General features: G+C 38.0%; 1 protein-coding gene across 4 annotated transcripts in view; it reads right to left on the bottom strand.

Moving 5' to 3' along the window:
• The window catches only part of Mrtfa (myocardin related transcription factor A), a 173,801-nt gene that overhangs the window by 101,427 nt on the left and 50,900 nt on the right, over positions 1-21,474 (bottom strand). For 2 of the 4 annotated variants that reach the window (XM_063243621.1, XM_063243622.1), the window contains exons 1-2: positions 21,117-21,224; positions 1,083-1,343 (exon numbers count right to left, since the gene is read on the bottom strand). In XM_063243621.1, coding sequence (XP_063099691.1) covers positions 1,083-1,343; positions 21,117-21,210 — 355 coding nt within the window. In that variant the 5' untranslated portion in view covers positions 21,211-21,224. Of the gene's footprint in view, positions 1-1,082; positions 1,344-21,116; positions 21,225-21,474 lie in introns of those variants that run through there. The other 2 variants (XM_063243626.1, XM_063243625.1) reach the window with 1 other exon arrangement.

The raw sequence follows: 21,474 nt of genomic DNA, 5'->3' as shown, positions 1-21,474 counted from the left end.
GAATGATAATAAGAAAAACTAAGGCAGGCATGGTGGCTCATGACTTTAATCCCAATACCCTGAGAAGATAAGGGAGGAGAGTTTTAAATTCAAATCCAATCTGGGTAATTGTGACACGCTGTCTCAAAATAAATAAAGGACTGGGAGTCAGGCATGGGAGTAACATGCCTGTATTGTAATCCTATCACTAGGGAGGCTGAGGTGGGAGGAATGTCAAGAGTTGAACGCCAGCCTCAGCTACAAAGTGAGTTCAGAGCCAGCCTGAACTACATAGTAAAAAAACAAACAAGAGCCAAGGATTTAGCTCAATGGTGCAGCACCTGCCTGGCAAGTATGAGGTCCTGAGTCTGATTCACGGTAGAATAAATAAATAAAAGGGCTGGGTATGTGGCTCAGTGTAAGGGCCCTGGGTTCAATATCTAGCACTGCTTAGAATTTAAAAAAAAAAAAAAAAAAAAAAAGGAAAAGCTTAAGAAATAGACTAAATCCTGAAACAGCCTTGTTAAACTTGGTTTAAAAGAAATTTCTGTGCTCACTTCAGCAGCACATATACTAAAACAAATTTCTTTTATTTTTGCTTTATCCCACAGAATATTCTTTGACAAATACTAAGCAAGGGAGAGTCCTAAAAGACAAGGTATAAAACAGGATAAGTTTGTTGGTGAAAGACACTTGTTTACCATTTATTTCCTATCTTAGCACAGTTTATAATACACTGGTGCTTAACAAGTTATTCGCTGGGGGCTGGGGATTTAACTCAGTGGCATAAGCACCTGCCTTGCAAGCAGGCGGTCGTGGGTTCGATCCCCAGTACCGGTTAGAAAAAAAAAAAAAAAGTCATTTATTGAATTAATGAATTTATGGAAAGAAGGAAGCAGGGAAACAAAGACAAAAAAGACAAATTAAAAAAGCAATTATAATCGAAGTAGAAAATGCTATGCTTATAATAACCACTTAAACCTACTACTTTTTTTCTATTTTACAAGAAATATTAAGTTAGAAACTTTCAAGAGACATGAAACAAAGTAAACACAAAGAATCTGGTTCAAATGAGGCAATGCAAAAGCCCCATATGTACTCACCATTCTTACGCTCACTAAGTGGAGGCAAATTGGGATTCCTGCCAGGATGCAGGCCCAGGGTCAGCTCGGGCTGCAGGGAGAGCTCCTGCAGTTCATTGGCAACAGCTTCACTCTGAGGGCTGGGTGCAGCAGACAGGGACGTGAGCACCGGTTCTTCATCATTTTCGCCAGCCCCACCTCCGTCCAGCCCATTCACAGCAATGACGGAAGGGGGCAAGCACACCACACTGGAGAAATCCACTTTGACTTTTGTGATGGCAGCTTGGAAATGGAAGAAGAAACAAAAAGTTAGATGATACCATGATGAAACCTATCAATGAGTATGTGTTAAATTGTAATGTTACCAATTATGTATTATTCTTGAAAGCTTTTAGTAAAGCTAGCTAGCACTGTTATTAAATATACTAACAGAATGCATGAGATCTCAAGTCTGACACTGTCCTCAACTGGTTCACTCAGGAGGACAACATACAATTGAAGTAAAAGCAGCACATACACATATATAACCAATTTAAAAAATGCTGATCAAGAAGAACCAGCTATGAGATAAATGTTACCTTCAACTACTATGGGAAACCATCTTGAGAAATAACATTCAATGAATAGCCACAAGGTATTAAAGTATCCATACTGTACCAACATAATGTGGGGGAGAAATGCCTTTAAGAAAATAGTGGTATGACATGCTTGGTATATGTGCGGTGGTGAGTAAATCCCTAACATGGGTGAAGGGATTCCCAAGCCATTAGATTACACAAAGAAATACTAATATAGAGATGTGCATTTGATGATATTCACCCAAATACTTTAACCTATACAAATACTCAATAAGTAACACAACCTAGTAACACAAAAACAAGATCTTTCAAAATGACCAAGTGTGGTGGTGGCACGTGTCTATAGTATCAACATTCAGGAGTCTTGAGATCAAGAGTTCAAAACCAATCCTGAAAACATAGCAAGACCCATCTTAAAAATGAAAAGAAAAATGACAAAGAATTTAAGATGGAAGTCTTTTCAACAACACAGTAATAATCATTGCCAAGGTCGGGGATTTAGCTCAGCGCCACAAGTGCCTACCTGGCAAGCACAAGGTCCTAAGTTCGATCCTCGGTACCAAAAAAAAAAAAAGAAAGACTGCCAAGAATGGTGACACATGCCTGTAATCCCAGCATACAACAGGCTGAGGTGGGAGGGTGTCTGCGAGTTCAAGGCTAGCCTGAGCTACACAGCAAGTTCAAGGCCAGTGCTAACTACATAATGAAACATTGTCTCAAAACAAAGCAAAGAACGATTAAGTCAAATTAAGAAAATGTGCACACACCAACTCCTGTGCAGTTATTAATAACTTTTTTGTGGCAAAAGGGATTGAAATTAGGGGTGTTCTACACTGAGCTATATCCTTACTCCACTTTTTTAACAAAATTTTGAGACATGGTCGCAAACTTCCAATGCTTCCCCAATTGCTGGGATTACAGGAATGTGTTACTATTGTGCACAGCAAGAAAAAAATTTTATAAAGCATTTTAAGCGTGGAAATGTTTAAAGCTATTTTTAAGAAAAGTAAAATATAAAAAGGCACACTAATACATAAAAACATTACCCAGGCAAAGCAAATTACATATACCAAAACACAAAACTGCCTTTGTTTGCCTGACTGTAAGTTTTTATTTTTCTTCCCAAATTCATTTATTTTTAAATTGACAAGATTAAATTGTATATTTGTTTATATATCTATTATGACTCAAAGTATATACCCACAGTGAAAAGGTTACTTTCTTATAGATTCCAAGTTTTCTATAAAACACATTGATTCTTTTTTATACCTAAAAATCTATATTCCTTGATCTAGAAAAGAAAATTCTTTACAGACTAGAGCAAAAACTTCAGAAACCAGAAATATCCAGGCACAGCCCAGGAAGACAGAAGCCAGTTCACCCTCCCCATGAGGCAGCAGAAGCCATGCTGGGTCTGAGAGGAGCACATCAAGAAGATAGTTCACCCTTCTGGTAAGCTGCACAAACCACATGGGGCCCAGTAAGAGAAGCCAGTTCAACCTGCCCATCAGCCAACCAGTACACCAGCTGAGAAGAAAGCTCCCCCACCTCCCCATAAGCAAACAGCTGGTTTGGAGGACAGGCTGAGTCGACAACTGAGGTACAAAAACAGCAAAATGCTTGTACTGTTTGACTGACTTTGCAGGCCTAAGGTTGGAAGTCTGAGCATCTATTAGGAGGATAACAGTATGCAATATAGCAAAAGTGGGGATTTCCTTCTGTCTTGTTTTTTAAATCCAATATTGTTCTGTTTTGCTTTGTTCCAGTTTATTGATTTGTTTTATTCAATGCTCTGTCTTGATTGGTTTTATTGTTTTGTTTTATTTGATTTTACTGTGGCAGATGGATAACTATTGTGAAGATAACAAGATATATTATGGTAGCCACGGTTGATTTCCTATTATCTTGCTTCAAAGTTTTGCACTACTTTCACTGCTTTGGCTTGAAAAAGAAACCAAAAATAGATCAGCCATGAAATTAAGAAAGGCATTGAAAACTGAAAGACATTCTACTTTCATGTAAGGTCACAAACCTGGTAACGAACCTGACGGACAAACCCCATAAATGTAAAATGGACTGGGAAAGATCCAGGTAAGAGTACTCACAGTGACATTGTGAAGAACAAAAATATCAGGAAGGACTTTCTACCCCTAAAAGAGCTGGAAAACTTGAGACAGGCAAGTTCAAAATAAAAAAAAGAATTAATATCCCAAAGAGGTAATACGGGCAAAACTGGGAACAGAGTTTGAATAATTTCTGAAGGGCTTAAACAAATGGAATTATAAAACAACAAATGTCTACTATGAAAATTCAGAATCTAAAAATTTTCTATCTTGCTTATGATTTGTTTTCATTTAAATAGTGTTTCAGTGTATACTGGGAAAACAACTGTTACAAAGGATTAATCTGGTTCAGTATTCTTTTTGCCATTAACTCCAAACTTGTGTTTGCTTCCTTTGAAAGCAGTCACTCCAGAATAAAAAGACTTCAATTTATAATATTCATGGACCTCTTAAAACCTAACTTACTTAGGGAGTCCTCAATACCATCCCTTCTAACACGTAACGGAATGTGTGCTACAAAAGATCCTTAAGTGAGTCAAATAAGGGAGGAGGAGGAGGATGGTATAAAAACTTTAGCCTAGAGGCGGGTATGGTGCACACCCGAAATCCCAGTACTCCGGAGGTTGAGGCCGCAAGTAGAGGTCAGTCTGGGCTGCCTCAAAAGACAAACAAACAAACAAACAAACTTTAGCCTAAGACTTAGGAAAAATGGCTTCATACATAGTAACAGGTTTTTAGTAAACCACTGTTACACCGTTCTGGACTAACTGTTCACATTAGGGCCTGGGGTGTCATTGCTCAATGGTAGAGCAATGCGTAGCGCGAGGCTCACTTAGCACCAGAACAGAAACCTGCTAAAGAGTTCATACCTCTCACTAGAAAACTGGTAGGATTTAATTGTTAATAGCAACAACTGTGGATTCAGTAGATAGACCCTGCAAATAGTATTTGCACAAAACAGGCACTGGATATGTATTTGTTGACCTAACAAAGAGAAGCAAATTAAAGATATATAAAGATCACCTGGGCACCAACGAGGATTAAAGATACATAAAGATCTCCCGGGGACCAATGAGGACGGTCTTAAGGGGAAATCTGGATAACACAAGGAAGGCTGCACAAAAGATAGAACCACTAAGAATAATGTTCAGAAGTCAATGACAGAAACCAGCAAATCAGTACTACACTAAATAAGTACTACAGCCAAAGTGTTAATGCCTAAGGCTGTGTGTGGGGGAACATATCTGTAATCCCAGCACTCAGGAGGATGAGGAAGGAGGATGGCAGCCTGGTCTACATAAGCCAGCCTGAACAACATAGCAAGACTAAAGAAAGAACATAGCAAGACTAAAGAAAGAAAGAAGAAAAATAAATGTATTGATGATATATAAAATTCTTAACCAAAAAAGAAAACCTTTATAATTTCAGACCTGCTACTACCTCTAAAACCGTAAATTGATGTGTGATTAAGTAAAATTTGTATTACTTGGGCTATGGATGTAACTCTATAGTACAATGCTTGTTTAGAATGCACAAGACCTTGGATTTGGGGGCTGGGGATTTAGCTCAGTGGCATAAGTACCTGCCTTGCAAGCAGGTGGTTGTGAGTTCAATCCCCAGTACCGATTAAAAAAAAAAAAAAAAAATGACCTTGGATTCAATACCAGTGCTGGAAAAGATAAAATAAAAATTATTCTATACGGATGTAGGGTTGGTAGAATACAAATAGTATCAGGACTTTGATAGTATTTACCAGATTAAATGAAAATCTCAAATGCTACTTCATAATGTTTAAAATGTCTTATAATTATGTAAAAACTTTTACATGATTACAAAAGAGACCAAAAATTAAATGTTAGTATGTCAATGAATATCTTATTTTCAAATGAGTAGTTTTTGCATTAAAAATGGCCTGGCAATAGTATTTAATAGCTACAGAGTTATAGTTTCACAAGACAATAAAGTTCTAGAGTTCTGATGTAATCATCATTAATATACTTAACACTACTGAACTATACACTAAAATAATTAAAGAGTAATGTTACATATGTTTTTATCGTATTATAATTATTTAAAAACAGCTGGACAAAATGGCTGCTTAAAAAAATACTTCTTGCTGGGCAAAGGCTTGTACATCTATAAGCCCAGCTCCTCAGAAGGCTGAGAAAAAAAGATGGCTTAGGCCCAGAAATTCAAGGCCACCCTGGACAACACAGCTAGACCTCATTCAAAAACAACACAAAATTATGAAGTTAACTCATACTAAACTCATATTCTATGAGTTTAAAAGAGTAAAAGTATACATTCTTCAATACATTCTTTTCACAAATTCAGAAATAACCTCCATCTTGATTTGAACTACATAACTGTCATTACTGCTGAGTTCAGAAATTTGACATTCACATATGTCAGTATTCCCAAGAGACAATAAAGATCTATCACTTGATACCATGATTTTTCTAATGAAGCATGAAGTTAAATTGTGTGGGTCCGTGAGTTCTTTAGTCTTGCTATGTTGTTCAGGCTCATTTGATGCATATATCCAGCACTTACAGAAAATTTTATTTATAAGAAACTTTGGGGGAAACAGCCCCTATGAGAAAGTCAACCTCAGTCTAGGTTTAGGTATGAAAAGTAAATGAAATTAACTTCACTTTAAAACTAAAAATGTTTCTTGGAAAACATTTACTAAATTAAAGTACCAATTCTGTTGTTACCTGGACCACAACTATACCTACCACTGACCAGAATAAAAGGAAAAGCAATCTGAAACATTGTTTTAACAAGTGTTCTATTCAGAATTTATCCTAATAGTTTAGTAACTCATTAAGTTCTATATATAGACTTGGTCATTTAAAAATTTATGTATATATTTTACTGCATATTATTACTGGATAAATTACATGTTCTGACAATATTTGCTAAAGTTGCAGAATATATCCTCTTAAAATGACAACATTAAACAATATCACAATCAAATCTTTCCTTAAGAGTCATAGGGTAGCAGTACGGACGGGTAGATGAAACAAGAGTGGCAGAAAGATAGTAACTGTGGAAGCTAGGTACTGAGTATATGAAACTACTATAATTTTCTCTCTACATTTACTATGTTTGATAAGATTTTTATCATTTTTGAAAATAGGAGTCCTTGGGGGCTGGGGATTTAGCTCAGTGGCATAAGCACCTGCCTTGCAAGCAGGCGGTCATAAGTTCGATCCCCAGTACCGATAAAAATGAAAAAGACAAAAAAAATTAAAAAAAAAAAACAATAAGAGTCCTCCCCTGAACAAAAGGACACCTTAGTGAAGCATAAACCGAGGCTGCCTTAACTGTTACTTGGAGAAATAGACTGTTGGGCATTGGTGGTATGCACCTGTAATCTCAGCACTCTGGGAGGCTGCAGCAGGACAACTGCGAGCTCAAGTCCAGTATGTGCCACTCAGTGACTCAGCAAGATCCCATCTCAAAAAATAAAAAAGGACAGGGATATAGCTCAGAGGGAAGACCTTGGGTTCACAGTGCAGTACTTGAGGGGAGAAAAAGAAAAAATGAAGAAAGAAAAATAGATCAGAAGCATAAGCACTGACAAAAGAAAATCAAATAGTTTGGAATAAAACACATATGCTGACTTACGTCTCTAGCAAACACAACTACTGTCTACTTAATTTGAATCGCCTATAGGAGAAAATCCCAGTAAAGTGTGACAATACTGAGATCCAAAAATACTGAGGGCTAGCTAGCCACTGGTAGAATTAAATCCTTCCCAATATGCCTAAAATATTGTTTATTATTAAACTTGCATCTTGTTTTAGTGTTATAAATATACAATTCTACTGACTCCAAACTCTGTTTTTCATCAAAGGATCACTAACTCCAATTTCTGGGCTGCTGATTCACATATGATCAGTAGCAGCCAGAACAAAAACAACATGGGGGCAGGGTCATCTCCCACATCCCATCTGTTCCCTCTCTCCTGGCCTGATTCCACGTCATCTTTCCTCCACCCCACCCCACCCTCCAGGCTGCATGCCTTCTGCTGGTGCACACGTAACCAGAAGCAACAGCACAAAACGTGTTAGAGACATAGAGAGCACAGGCCGACAGCTGGTAAAGCTAAATGTAAGTACGAGACTAGTAGGATCCTTTATGATGGGCCCTGACCAAACCAGTTTCACACAAACAAAAGGTAAGGTTCTTCTAAACACAAATTTTTCTATATAAAAATTATTAATAAGGGCTGCAGATTTAACTCAGTAGCACCTGTCTGGCAAGTGCAAGATCGTGAATTCCATCCCTGGTATCCAAAAAAAAAAAAAAAAAAAAAAAAAAAAAAAAAAAGAGAAAAGCAGATCTTGAAAATTCCCAATATAGTGATGGTGAACCTCTTAGCGCTTTCAATAATAAACAGCCCACTTCAGCAGATGTGCTACAGGTTCACTACCACTGTCCTAAGCAGGTGTGTGTGTGTGTGTGTGTAAATATACATATACACATATATAAATTTTGGCAAGAAGGGGCACACATCAGCTGAACAGGAATTTCCTGAGAGCTTACCTCACACACAGTACATACTATCTTAGATACCATACTAGAAAACGCGGGAAACAAGGCTTGACCAACTGTCCTAACCTCTGTCACTACCATCCCCATTGCCTATGGATGTCTTAAACTACTCCGGACTTCTAGAGTTGGCACACAGAAAGGTTCCTACTCCCTCTTCATCTTGGAAATCATCTAAAAACAAGAAGTACAAGAAACATATAATCTACCTTTAAAAAATGAGTGGAAAGCACACTAGGGGGATAGTAATTCCATGCCCAGGCTAGGCAAGTCCATTTTTTAAAAAAGGCTGGAGATGTAGCTCAGTGAAGGCCCTGGTACAATCCCTAGTTCTGGGGGCTGGGGGCTGCTATTCTGATATGTTCCACCTACACTAAAGAATAAATAAATAAACAAAAGACATGGATCTAAGTAGCAGGAATTCCAAGCTAGGTGAGGAAGAAACACAATTCCCAGTATGAAAGTAAAGGCAAGAATCAGCTCAACAGTAGGCCCCAAAACCCATGAGCAGAGACCAGAACAGGAGGAAACGGCACTCTGGAAGGAAGATTTCCAGGATACTTTGGTATGAATGTACCCCTGGAAAAGCTCATGTGTTGGAAACTTAACCCCCTAACTCACATATTAAAAAATATTTGCAATTAGGGCCTTTGCAGGGCAATTAAGGCTAGAGGAGTCCAGGGTGAGGCCCACATGATGGCACTAGTGGTTTGTAAGGACAGGACACTGCTGTCTTACCATGTGACAACCCCCACACCACTTTCGACACAGCACAGAAACCCTCATCAGATGTGGGGGCCATACGCTAGGAACTGCCTAGCCTCCAACCTGTGAGCTAAATGAACTTCTATTATTTATAGATTACTTGGGCTTAGAGATTTTGTTACAGTAACAAAAAACAAAATCAAGGGGGGGAAAATCTGGTAAATTATCTACAGAGGAACTGAGCTCAGTGGTAAACTGTACTAAGCATGTGGGAGACCCTGATTTTGATCCTCAGAAGCACACATGCACTCAGAGATTCTCAAAGAATATAAAACAAATTAGTCATACAAAGAAAATTAAGCAAAAATTTTAATATAGGCAATTATATGACATATATATAGCAACTACACCACTGCTTGGTACATATCCAAAGGAATCAAAGTCAGCATACTACAGGGATAACCTGTATTACAGCATGATTAACAGTAGCCAAGATACGGAACTAGCCTAAGTGCCCGTCAATAGATGAATGGATAAAGAAAATGTGGCAAATATACATAATAGAGTATTATTTAGCCATAAAGAAAGGTAAAATTAGGAAAATGAAACTGAACATGTTAAATGTAATAAGCCAAACTCAGAAAGACAAATAGTGATGGTTTCCCTAATACATGGAATCTAAAGATACAATAATCCATCTTTAAAATTTTTTTTTTTAAAAAAGATGGCTTGAAAGTAGAAGGAAGACTGTTACACTAAAAGAAGGGAATAGGAGAAGGGGCAGGAAGTATTAGATAATAAGGGGATGGATAGAATCTAAATATGTTACACACATATATACATTATATACCACTTGGTACTTTGTAAAATTAATCAGCACTAAAAAAAAAGAATGGAAGAGTTCATGAATAAACAAATAGAAGTATAGAGAGAAGGAGGATATATAAAAATAAAACAGAGAGGGCTGGGGATTTAGCTCAGTGGCTTAAGCACTTGCCTGGTAAGTACAAGGTCATGAGTTCAATCCCTGGTCCCAAAAATAAATAAATAAAACAGAGAAGATGGAGAATTTTATCTTTTTGTTGTTTTCAAAAGTTCTGGGGCTGGGGGTTTAGCTTAGCAGTGTAAGCACCTACCCTGGCAAGTGCAAGGTCATCATTTCGATCCTGGTACCAAAAACAAAACAAACAAACAAACAAAAAAACAGAGCTGGGGATTTAGCTCAGTGGCTCAAGCGCTTGCCTGGTGAGCACAAGGTCATAACTTTGATCACCAGTACCAAAAAACAAAAAGTTCCAAGGGGCCAAGGGATATAGCTCAGTGGCGTAAGCGCCAGTCTAGTGAGCACAAGGTTTTAAGTTCAATCCCAATACCCCTCAAAAAAGTGTCAAGTATGTTTTACGAAACTAGTAAATTTAAAATTGGGAGGAAAAACAGAGGAGAATTCAGGAAGCAGCTTTAAGAGTTTTTAAGTGATCAATCAGGACAGAGAGACAGACTTAGATACCTGTACAGTTCTCAAGGAAGCAACCAGAAATGATCTTGTCTTTCAGGTTTTCAATTCCTTCTGATCAGTCTACAGAAAATCAGTCAAGCTCTTCCTCCTTTCCCAAGAAAATGGTTAACAGTTACAATAGAACATTAACTTCTCAATCACCAGAGTGTAAGGAACCTTCACTACTGCTAAGCTTCTTAACACCACCCCCTTCACCCCCTCTGCTCCACTGCTGTGGCACACGTGTGCACACACACACACACACACACACACACACACACACACACACACCATTACACGCTCTGCAGCTGTGGCTTAGCACTGCCACTTCTCCCCACCACACATCCCCCGTCCACAGGCCAGGCCTCTATAGACTCTGGCTCGCAGCTACGGGCACCTACCCTTTACTACTGTACGGGTTGATGCCGTACTAAGGAATAAGTTCACCAAGGAAAAGAACGCTCTTCTACTTCCTTTTTGTCTTAAATACTTGGATACAACCTTTTGAAACAGAATAGGGACAAATATTTAATTTCTTGACTTTCTGCAGCAATTACATCATTTATCTATGTGAATGCACAGACACACTAAAAAAGAGGAAAGAGGGTTCTGTCAAAGTAGGTAGAATGAGAAAAAGTTTACTGAGAGAAGCAATATTGGAGAAGCAACCCAGCTACTCAGAAGGCTGAGACAGGAAATTACTTGAAGCCAGGAGTTCAAGGCCAGCCTGTATAACACATCAAGATCCCATCTCAAAGAAAAATTTAATAAATAAAATAATAAAATTGAAAGGATTCATGTATTTTTCATTCATTCTTTAAATAAATATTTATTTGAGTATTTGAGTACCTGTTATATGCCAGCATTTCTGGGTGCTATTGTTTCCAGTAAATAAACCAAAATTCCTCAGTGAGCTCATATTTTTCCAGGAAATAGGAATATACAAAACACAACACAACAGAAGAACATGAATACACACACAAACATACACAAAGTATAGGGCACTGGTGGCAAACCATTTGTGGTTTTCAGTAACACAAGCAGCCAGCTGTGGCACACGTGCCGTATATTTGCCATCGTTGACGATACGAAAGGGCGACCAGTTTCACAGATCACATGGTTAGTTCAAGCACAAAACTTACATGAGCTGGGCACAGTGGCTTGTCCCAGAACTAGTTAGGATAAGGCAGGAGGACTACTGCAAGTTAAAAGTCATCCCTGGCTACACAGTAAGTTCAAGACCAGCTTGAACTACATAGTAAGACCCTGTCTCAATAAAAACAAACGAAAAGTTATATGAACTGTACTTGGAAAAGAAAGCTGTGTCTGGTTCCTGGAAGTAGAAAACAATATGATCAATGTTTAGAGCACTAACATTGCAGTTAAGTATATGCTGAGTTAGAAAAAAGGAATGGGAATATAAAAGGAAATCTATCTCATTATGCACGGCATAACTGGGTTGAATTTTGAAATTGGGTGGTTAATATAGAAGGAGGGAACTGCCATACAATGTACCTAGAGCAGCACAGCAACTCAAATCTTCCGTTGAATTAAAGTTGAACAAATGAAGCAAGATTCATGTGAGATAGGATATGTCTGTACTTGATTAGGGGTGACGAATCAAATGGAGATGTTAAAGATGATTCTGAAGTATTAATCCACAGTGACTGAAAGAATGGTATTCTGCTACAAATAAATGCATGAATCAATCAATCAATAAATCAAACAACCACACATCCAGGCACCATGGCATATGCCTGTAATCCCAGCACTTGGAAAGATTGTTGTGAGTTTGACAACAACCTAGGAAAAGAAGTAAGTTCAAGACCAGCCTGAACTGCATAGTGAAACTCTGTCTCAAAAAGAAAAAAAGAAAAAGGAAGAATGAAACAATAAAGAATACAACAGGAAGAGAAAGACAAAAACAAGAAGAGAAAGTACCAGAAAGAGGGACATGCATAAAGGAAGGACAAAATGCCATCCAATCTGATCTGACTGAAAACTCAGGAATGCCTAGCCTTAGATCACCTACTCTGGATCGTAGACCATCTCTCTGACTCCTAAAATTATCATATACAGCTGAGGATCTAATTACATATCAGCACTTTCTACTCGTACTATTTTAGAAGCTCAATAAAGCTGTAACTTTATAATGCTGAGGGGCAATCAGCTGTCCCCAAACTTAAAGACACAAGTAAGCTCAAGAGCTTATATAAAGGGATATGAACTTACCAGTTGGAGGCTGCAGAAATTAAAACATAACTACATTGTATATTTTATTCTCAGGATCAATCCCTTTTCTATTGATTTTTTTTTTTTTTTTTTTTTGTCTTTTTCCTTTTTATCGGTACCGAGGATCGCACTCACGACTACCTGCTTGCAAGGCAGGCACTTATGCCGCTAAGCTAAATCCCCAGCCCCTACTGATTACTTCTTTCCCAACACGTCTCTGCCAGATACCCATAGCCCAGCAAGAGTGGCGAGCCTATGGCAAGCCAGCTATTTATCACTGAAAACTTTAAAAGTTTACCACCACTGGCCTTGGGCATGTAACCTAAAAGTATTAGGCACACATGGTAACTTTTTCCCTTGACTGAGCAACACAAAATAACTATCAACCGCCTTGCACCTAAAGAAAACCTGGGCCAGAGATACAGCTCAGTAGCACAGCGCCTGCCTGGCAAATGAAAGGTCCTCAGTTCAATACCTGGTACCAAAAACAACAACAACAACAACAAAACTTTCCAGGGTAGACCTGACTTCATTAAATCATTCAAAACATAACATACCGACCAGGCACTGTTTTAAGTAACAGAGTGCAACAGACAGAAAATACCTCTGCTTTCATGGAACTTACATTACATTGGTAGAAACAAAGAAGTAAGTAAGTATGCAACAAGCTAAATGTTATGTACATGAGGGTGGGTGATCAATTTAAACATTCAAGATAGGTCTTATCAAGAAGGTACTGTCTGAGTTGAGGGAGGCTAATATAACAGCAAACACTTAGCTTTTATTATGAGAGGTAATTTGCACATGTGTATTCCATTTTTATAACACTGGGTTACCTCCATTAATTCAGGTTTTTATAGCTGTGGAAACTGAGGCATGAATCTGGATAGCCAGGCCTCTGAAACCATTCATGCCTTTAGCCACCCTGCCTGAATTTAACAAGAAGGAACAGCGTAAGAAGTTCAAAGGCGATGAGATGAACTTGAAGGAACTGAAAGACCAGCCCAGCTAGAGAGGAAAGACAGACGGACTCCACTGGGAGTATTTAAGAAATGGAGTGCTATGATCTGATTTCTTTTTGTTTAAAAAATCACTCTGGCAGGTCTGTACAGAATGGAGTGTAGGGGGACCAGTTTATCTTACCTCTACCTGTGTTTGCATTTGGTCTAATTTACTATTCTACCTGGCCCACAATAACAATACAATGTTGGTTTTTGTTGCAAAATCTTAACAGAAATTTCACAATTCAGTTTAAGCCACTTCAACCCTCCACATACATACAAAGGTACTTGAAATTTACAGCATTATTTTGACAAGATGACATAAAGTTCAGGTATAATCCTTGGACCTTTACTCATAGTCACAAACATTACAGGTATGCTTTCCTTGTTATTCCCAATCTCCATTCTATGCTGCTGAACTGTGTTCCAATTGTAAACGTGGAATCCCATTTGTCTTTTAGAGATTAGTTAAAAAATAGAGAGATGAATACATAGCTGTGTTTAAAAAGATCTAAATTTTTTTCTTCGATCAGATTATGTTCATCACAGAGAATCTGTACCTGTACATGACATAACTTGATTCCTTTTTTCCCATTCCCTACCTTCAATCCCTCCTCTCCTCCTAAATTAATTTTAAAAATTCAAGAAGACCTAAATACATTTAAATATGATTTTAACGTATTTTGTGTTTCCACCTACAGAGTTATGTAATCCATTATAAGATAAATTTCAGATCAGAAATTCTTCAGTTGACTTCTGCTCATATGCTAAATCCCTCTGTACCAATAAGCCAGGACAACTTGGAATGTTGCCAGACTGCAGAAACTCACTGATATAAAATATCTGCCATAGGGATCCTGTTCAGGTATGAATAATATGAAGAGGACTAGTTATTTTTAACACATTAACTTTGGAATGAAAAGCATGTTGAGACAAACCTCACCTAGGCTAAAGACAGGCAGTGGGGGGGGGGGACGAAGACGTTTACAGTACTGTGCTTTGTTTCTCCACTACAATGGAACATCTGAAAAGCAGTCTTTATTTTCCCATGCCAGCAGCCTCATATCCTTAGGTTTCCCAGTGAGTTCTCCCCGTGTGATAAGAGCATGCTCCTACTTTACGAAAGTAATCATAGAGAATTTCCTAAATTCTTTATCAAATGTTTGCAAACATGGGAAATAAAATATCTTTCCATAAAAAGAAAAAGAAAGGAACTGCACAGTTATGAAGAAGCGTCCAAAAACAAAAATTACTCAGAGGGCAGGGTATCCTCAAGGCTGCATAAAGTCTGTGGGTACCAGAAGTCAGCCTACAGCTCCTGAGCACCAACTGGTGTCACACGAGCAACTCTGACCCCAAAGCACACCCTGATGGAGGCACTAGAGCTAAAACACTAAGGCCATAATCATCAAGTTCATGAATTCTTCTTCTGATTATGTTTTAACTATAAAAACTAGCTTATTAATTAGACTGATCTACTCTGGTAAGATCAGTTACTACACAAAATCAATGGCTCTTCAAGTTGCTTTCAGGAAATGCAGCACAGAGGCTGTGGATTTTAAATTTTCCATGGTCATTTCAATCAACATGGAAGTTGAAGAGACATAATGAACTCTGACAATGTAAATAAAAGTAGCTACTAAGCTGTGGCTCATTATTCTTCCTTTTTGACAGCCTCTTGCTTCCAATAGTATTCTTCTTAGCAAAGTAATATTCTGAAAAAGACACTGAGAATTTCTGATGGAATAAGATGTAACGGATATTTCAATATAATTTTAAACTCAGCACAATCATATCTAAAGCTCTGAAACAAAAAGGGAAAAGAGTAGGCAAAAAGATACTCATTTTCCAAACAAAATATAGTCACGTGCCACAAAACATTTGGTCAAAACATATGTGGCCACATATGGGACAGTGATTCCATAAGATAATGTCACCTAGCCACAACCATATTAGTTTGCACAAATACACTCTCTAATGTTTGCACAATGCAAAAGAAAAAGCATACCTGTCCTCAGTTACCATGTCGGTGATACAAAAGTGTTCCCACAACAATTTGAAAGTTTCCACATTACAACTATAATTACTGTAAAAACTCATAAAATGCCAAGAAATCTAGAAGCATGTATTTAGAAGTCATCTATGAAGGCAACAAGCATAGAGCAAATGTATACCAGCAGCTTAAAATCTTCAAATACTTTTTTGATGCTGCATCTTAAAAATTCTAAATCAACCAATAAAAAAGAAAGCACACTGGTGAGACAGATATACACATATACATGAGGAACCATCTGAACCTAGTAATTCAGATGTCTTAGATGGCAGGGGCAACAGGAAGAGAATTAGAAGCATTTTTAAGTATCAGAAACTACTAATAAGCAGCAGCAACTACAGATCAGTAATATAACACTTGCTTATCATGCATAAGGTCTTACATTCAATTCTCAACACCACTAAAAAGTTTTTAAATTGAAGAAAGGTAAAAGAGTATTAGTAGACCCTTGCAGCACACACTGAAGGCTGTTGCCCAGTACCTACTCTTCCCTTCTTTAGCAACAGAACATCTGATCTTTAGTTGAGTGCAAGCCAGCAGCACAAAAACTACATTTTTCAGCCTTTCTTGCGACTAGGTGTGGTCACGTGATTCAGTTCAATCCAGAAGTCATGAATAAATGTGGTATTTGATGTGATTTCCAGGAAAGAACTAGGTATATCATTCTTCGGGCATTTTGCCTTCCTCCTGGCTGGAATGTAGATAAAAATGGCTGGAGAACAAGCAGCAATATTAGATTATGAGAAAGAAGTAATATGTTGAGACTAGCAAGGCAACAAAACTAGAAAGAAACCAGTTCCCTGATACAAGTCCTAGATTATCTATCTCTCAACGTCTTTTACATAGAAAAATAAACTTATGTTAAAGTCATTTGTGTAACTTTTCTCTTTGCTGAATCAAAATAACTGACACCCAAAGTTAAAGGAGGAAAAGTTTATTTGGCTTATAGTTCATAAAGGTTTCAGCCCATAGTTGGCTGATTCCAAGGCAGAGTGGCATAAGGCAGAGGGGCATCACAGAGGAAAAACAGTTCATTATACACACAAGACAGCAAAAGCAACAAAGGACAACCACATCTCTTTCTGTCCCTTATGTCTTCTCCTGGGCAGGTAGCACTCACAAACTTAATCCTAGTGTCCTTGATCCTAGCACTGCACCATGAATCAATCCCAGCATCACACACTCTGTATTGAGTCACCTCTGAAAAAGGCCCACCTATGACCACATGAGGCTTTGAGGAGACATCTAGACACAAGCCGTAACACCACTATTACTTTACTTTTTGATCACATACTATTGAAAATAATCTTAATATAGAATCTGATACCAGGATTCCAGGATGTTTTGTGAAAAAAAAAATAATAACAAGTGGCACTGTTTTAACAAAAAAGCTGTGAGGTGTGACCACTTGGGTGCTAATGCTGGAAAGGTAATCACTTTGATTATACAGTGTTAAAACATTTGGTTAAACCACTGCCTGATTATCCTGGCATGCTGTAGTTTAAGGAAAACACTAAAAAAGATTCAGAATGTTATATGATAGCTGTATTATCCCAAATTTCAACAAAATTAGAACAGAAATGGAACTTGGACAAGAGCTAGCCAATCGGTAAGCACAGATACGAAGACTGCATCTTGGTAAGTAAGGTATACTTTTTCCTGCAGCCTGCAACCTAAAGATGACTAAAAGCCAGTCAGGCATAGTGGCTCACTCCCATAACGCCAAATTCTCAGCGGCTAAAGCAATGGGATCCTAATTTGAGGCCAGTCTGAAGAACTGAGCAAACTCTGTCTCAAAAAATAAAAATGGCTGGGGATGTAACTCAACAGTAGAGCAACCCTGGGTTCAAAGGTGGGGGGAGGGGGGAGTTAACCTATTATATCAAAGTGCTCTAGAGCCACTTCTGCAGTTAAAAGTGGTGGTTAGTAAGTGGCAGCCTCAGAAAACACAGGACTGAGCCAGGCCATTTAAAAGCTGTAAACTTAGTGCCCTGCCCCAAGAGATGAGGACGCCCTTATCACACAAGCACACCACATCCGGCAGCATGGCACAGTAACTGTCACTAAGTTAGGTAGAGTGGTGAGGCAAGTAAAAGATCAGAGTCCTCAGATTTTTTTTTTTTCAAATCCATTTTATTCAAACATAAAAAGAAAAAAAAAAAGAAGAAGAAAAAATACAACAAAATTTTAAAGCACATCTAATCAGGGGGTAACAATAGTACATACATTGCACATTGTGCAATCCAAATCATTCACCAAGAGCACAAGACATCTGCCTTCAATTGTATGAACAATGCCAGTACAAATCTTTCTCTTCAGTGACCTCAGAGAAATCAGTAGTATAATTACCTTAACTATTTTTATATGCATATACACACACATATCAGTGTGCTTTTTCTTTCAGCTTGTCACACTAACGAAACAATACAATGTTTATACATGTGTGCCTTATTTATTTCACTACTGAGTACATACTCAAGGTGAATCCATTACCTATAAAAGTGTCCAGTTTATCCTTTTTTTCAAATTTTTTTTTTTTATCGGTACCAGGGATCGAACTCACGACCATACGCTTGCAAGGCAGGCGCTTATGCTGCTGAGCTAAATCCCCAGCCCCCAGTTTATCCTTCTTTATGGCTGAGTAGTATTCTATTGTATGAAAATATCACATCTTTTTTATCCATCTCTTAGCCAATGGACATTTAGGTTGTTTCCAAGATTTGGCTATTATAAACTGTGCTGCTATAAACATGGGTGTACATATATCACTGTGGTATGATGTTTTTAATTCTTTTGGGATGATATCCAAAAGGGGAATAGCTGGGTTGATGTGACCTCCAATCCTAGTTTTCTGAGGGATTTCCATACTGATTTCCACAGTGGTTGTACCAGTGTGCAGTGGAGAAGGATTCCTTTTTCCCCACACCCTCTCCAGCATTTGTTAGTTGGTTGATTTCTTGATAGTAGCCATTCTTTCTGGGGTGAGGTGGAATCTGTGTTGTTTTAATTTGCATCTCTCAAATGGGCAGTGCTGTTAAATATTTTTTCACATATTTATTTGCTGTTTGTATTTCTTCACCTGAGAAGTGTACACTCATCTCAATGCTCATTTTTGGATTAGGTCTTTAAATCTAGGAGCAGAGTCCTCAGATTTAAAAACAATGTTTTAAAATAATTATCCAGGAGTTTATTAGTCTATATAGAAAGAAAGTCTTTAAATGTCCTATAGCATTTAGTAACTGCTATAGGCCAATAACTTTTTTTCTTAGTAATTCTCCCTTTTTAAAGATAATTTTTGATAGTTATCATTTCTATAACACCCATATACACGCAGTGTTGGGAGAGAAGTTATCTTCTCTTTTGCTTTATGGGCTCTGAACCATGCCTGACAGAGAAGACTGTACCTTATTCAGGCCTCTGAGACTTGAGCCGCATGAAGCTACTAAATGAAACACTGGATTAGTTCATCTTGTAGGCAAGGGAGCACAAAACCAAGTGTGTGTGTATGCATGCATAAGGTAGGAAGGCAGGAATATTAGAACAAGGAATGGGACAGGTGATAGTAAAACAAACCAAGAAATAAATAAATTTATTTCTAATTACAACTCAAATCTATTCTCTTCTGTAGAAATAAAAGATGAAGGCAAATGGCCACCTTGCTTATTTAATGTACAATTCCTAGCCTCTCTCTCTTTTTGGTGGGGTACCAGGAATTGCACTCAGGGCCTTGCACTCATCAACACTGCTAAAAACTATTTCTATTTAAAATCTCTACAGTCAGCTGGGTGTAGTGGCTCATGCCTATAATCCCAGCACTCAGAAGGCTGAGGCAAGGGAATTGCTGCAAGTTCAAGACCAGCATGGGCTACAAAGTGAGCTTCAGGCCAGCCTGAACTGCATAGCAAGACCCTGTCTCAAAAAAAGACAAAACAGGCAACCCACTCAGGACCCCTTCTGGCTCTCTTCAGACAGAAGCTTTCTTTCTCTCAATAAATATATCCTGCTCTTAAGCTCCATTCCTAAAATTCATTCTTTGGTTTTAGAGAACACAAGCTCATAACAGACATAGTAGGTCGGGAGTTTCATTCCCTATATCATTTGGAGGTCTTCCACCAAGGTCACTGGACGGAGACTTAAAGCTGTGCATATACCCAAGATAAAAGTGCCCGGTGTCATTTGAGAAATGCAAATTAAAACAGAACTGAGATTTCATCTCACTCCGGAAAGAATAGCTGCCATCAAGAAATCAACAGATAATAAAAGTCGGTGAGGCTGGGGGGGGGGGGGATGATACACTCCTCCACTGTTGGTGGGCAAGTGGACTGGTACAGCCACTATGGAAATCAGTATGGAGATATCTCAGAAGACTAGGATTGGAAATTCCATTTAATCCAGCTATTTCCCTCCTGAGTATTTTCCCAGAAAAACTGAAAAGGTCATATCACAGTGATACATGTGCACCCATGTTCATAGTAGCACAATTTGTAATAGCTAAATCTTGGAAACAACCAAAATGTCCATCAACTGCAGAGTGGATGAAAAAGATGTGGTATTTTTATACAACAGAATATTACTCAGCTATAAAAAGGATGATCTTAAGGCCTTCACAGGTAAATGGAGGCAACTTGAGACTATCCTTGTAAGTGATAAGAATCATATTTATAAATATCACATTGTATCTCCAATGTAAACAATAGTAAGAACTGTAGGAGTAATAAAACCCAAAATGTGTAATTGCTATTGTAAAAAGCAAGTGCTGTAAAGGATATAACTGCATGTATTTTTAAGTGTGTAGGATTGATAACCATATTACTAACTTTTTGATGGATCATTGAACAAAACTGTTTATTTTTTTTGAGATTCTGTATTATTTCTACCCTTTTTCTGTTTTTTTTTTCTTTTTAAATAAAAAATTTTTTAAAAGACAAAATAGTAATAATAATAATAAAGTAAAATAAAATATCTACAGCCAGGTAAGGTGGCACAAGCTTATAATCCCAGCTATTCAGAAAGCTATAGCAGGATGATCACAAATTCAAGGCCAGCCTGAGCAATACCATCTAAACATAAATTTTAAAATTAAAAGTTAAATTGTATACTTTATATAGAGTGAACTGTATGGTTTGTAGGAATTTAATGTCACTAAAACTATCTTTTTTTTTTTCCTTCCTTTTTCTGGTTTTTTAAGTTGGCGTCATGCTAGGCATTTGAGGCTGGCTCTGAACTAGCTATATAGCCAGGCTGACCCTGAACTCATGGTGATCCTCCTACCTCAGCCTCCTGAGTGCTGGAATTACACCACCACACCCAACAATAAAACTGCTTTTAAAAAAAAGACATTGTACATGGTGGCACACACCTATATTACCTGCACTCAGTAGGGTGAGGCAGGCAGGTGGGTGACTGCAAGTTCGCAGCCAGCCTGGGCTCCATAACAAGTTTGTGGACTGCCTGGAATACATAGCAAGACCCTGTCCTGAAACAAAGGGAGAGAATATAGCAGTTACGTATGCTACAATATGAACACTCCTTGACAGCATCATGCTTAATGAAAGAAGCCAAAACAAAAGACCACATATTATATTAGTACAGTTACATGAAAAGAGAGTGAGTGGCTGTCCAGTGCCTGGGGTGAGAAGAGAGTGGGGAGGGACCACCAATGGGCTAAGGAGATTCTTTCTGAGATGAAAATGTTCTGGAATTAAATAACCTTGTAAATATACTAA

The sequence above is a fragment of the Cavia porcellus genome, unplaced genomic scaffold (genome assembly GCF_034190915.1).
Source record: "Cavia porcellus strain 051 isolate PalLab524CR breed Dunkin Hartley unplaced genomic scaffold, mCavPor4.1 scaffold_40, whole genome shotgun sequence".
In the NCBI taxonomy this organism is placed as follows: Eukaryota; Metazoa; Chordata; class Mammalia; order Rodentia; family Caviidae; genus Cavia; species Cavia porcellus.
Note: the sequence above shows the minus strand (reverse complement) of the source record. Positions and strands in the feature narration are given on the sequence as shown.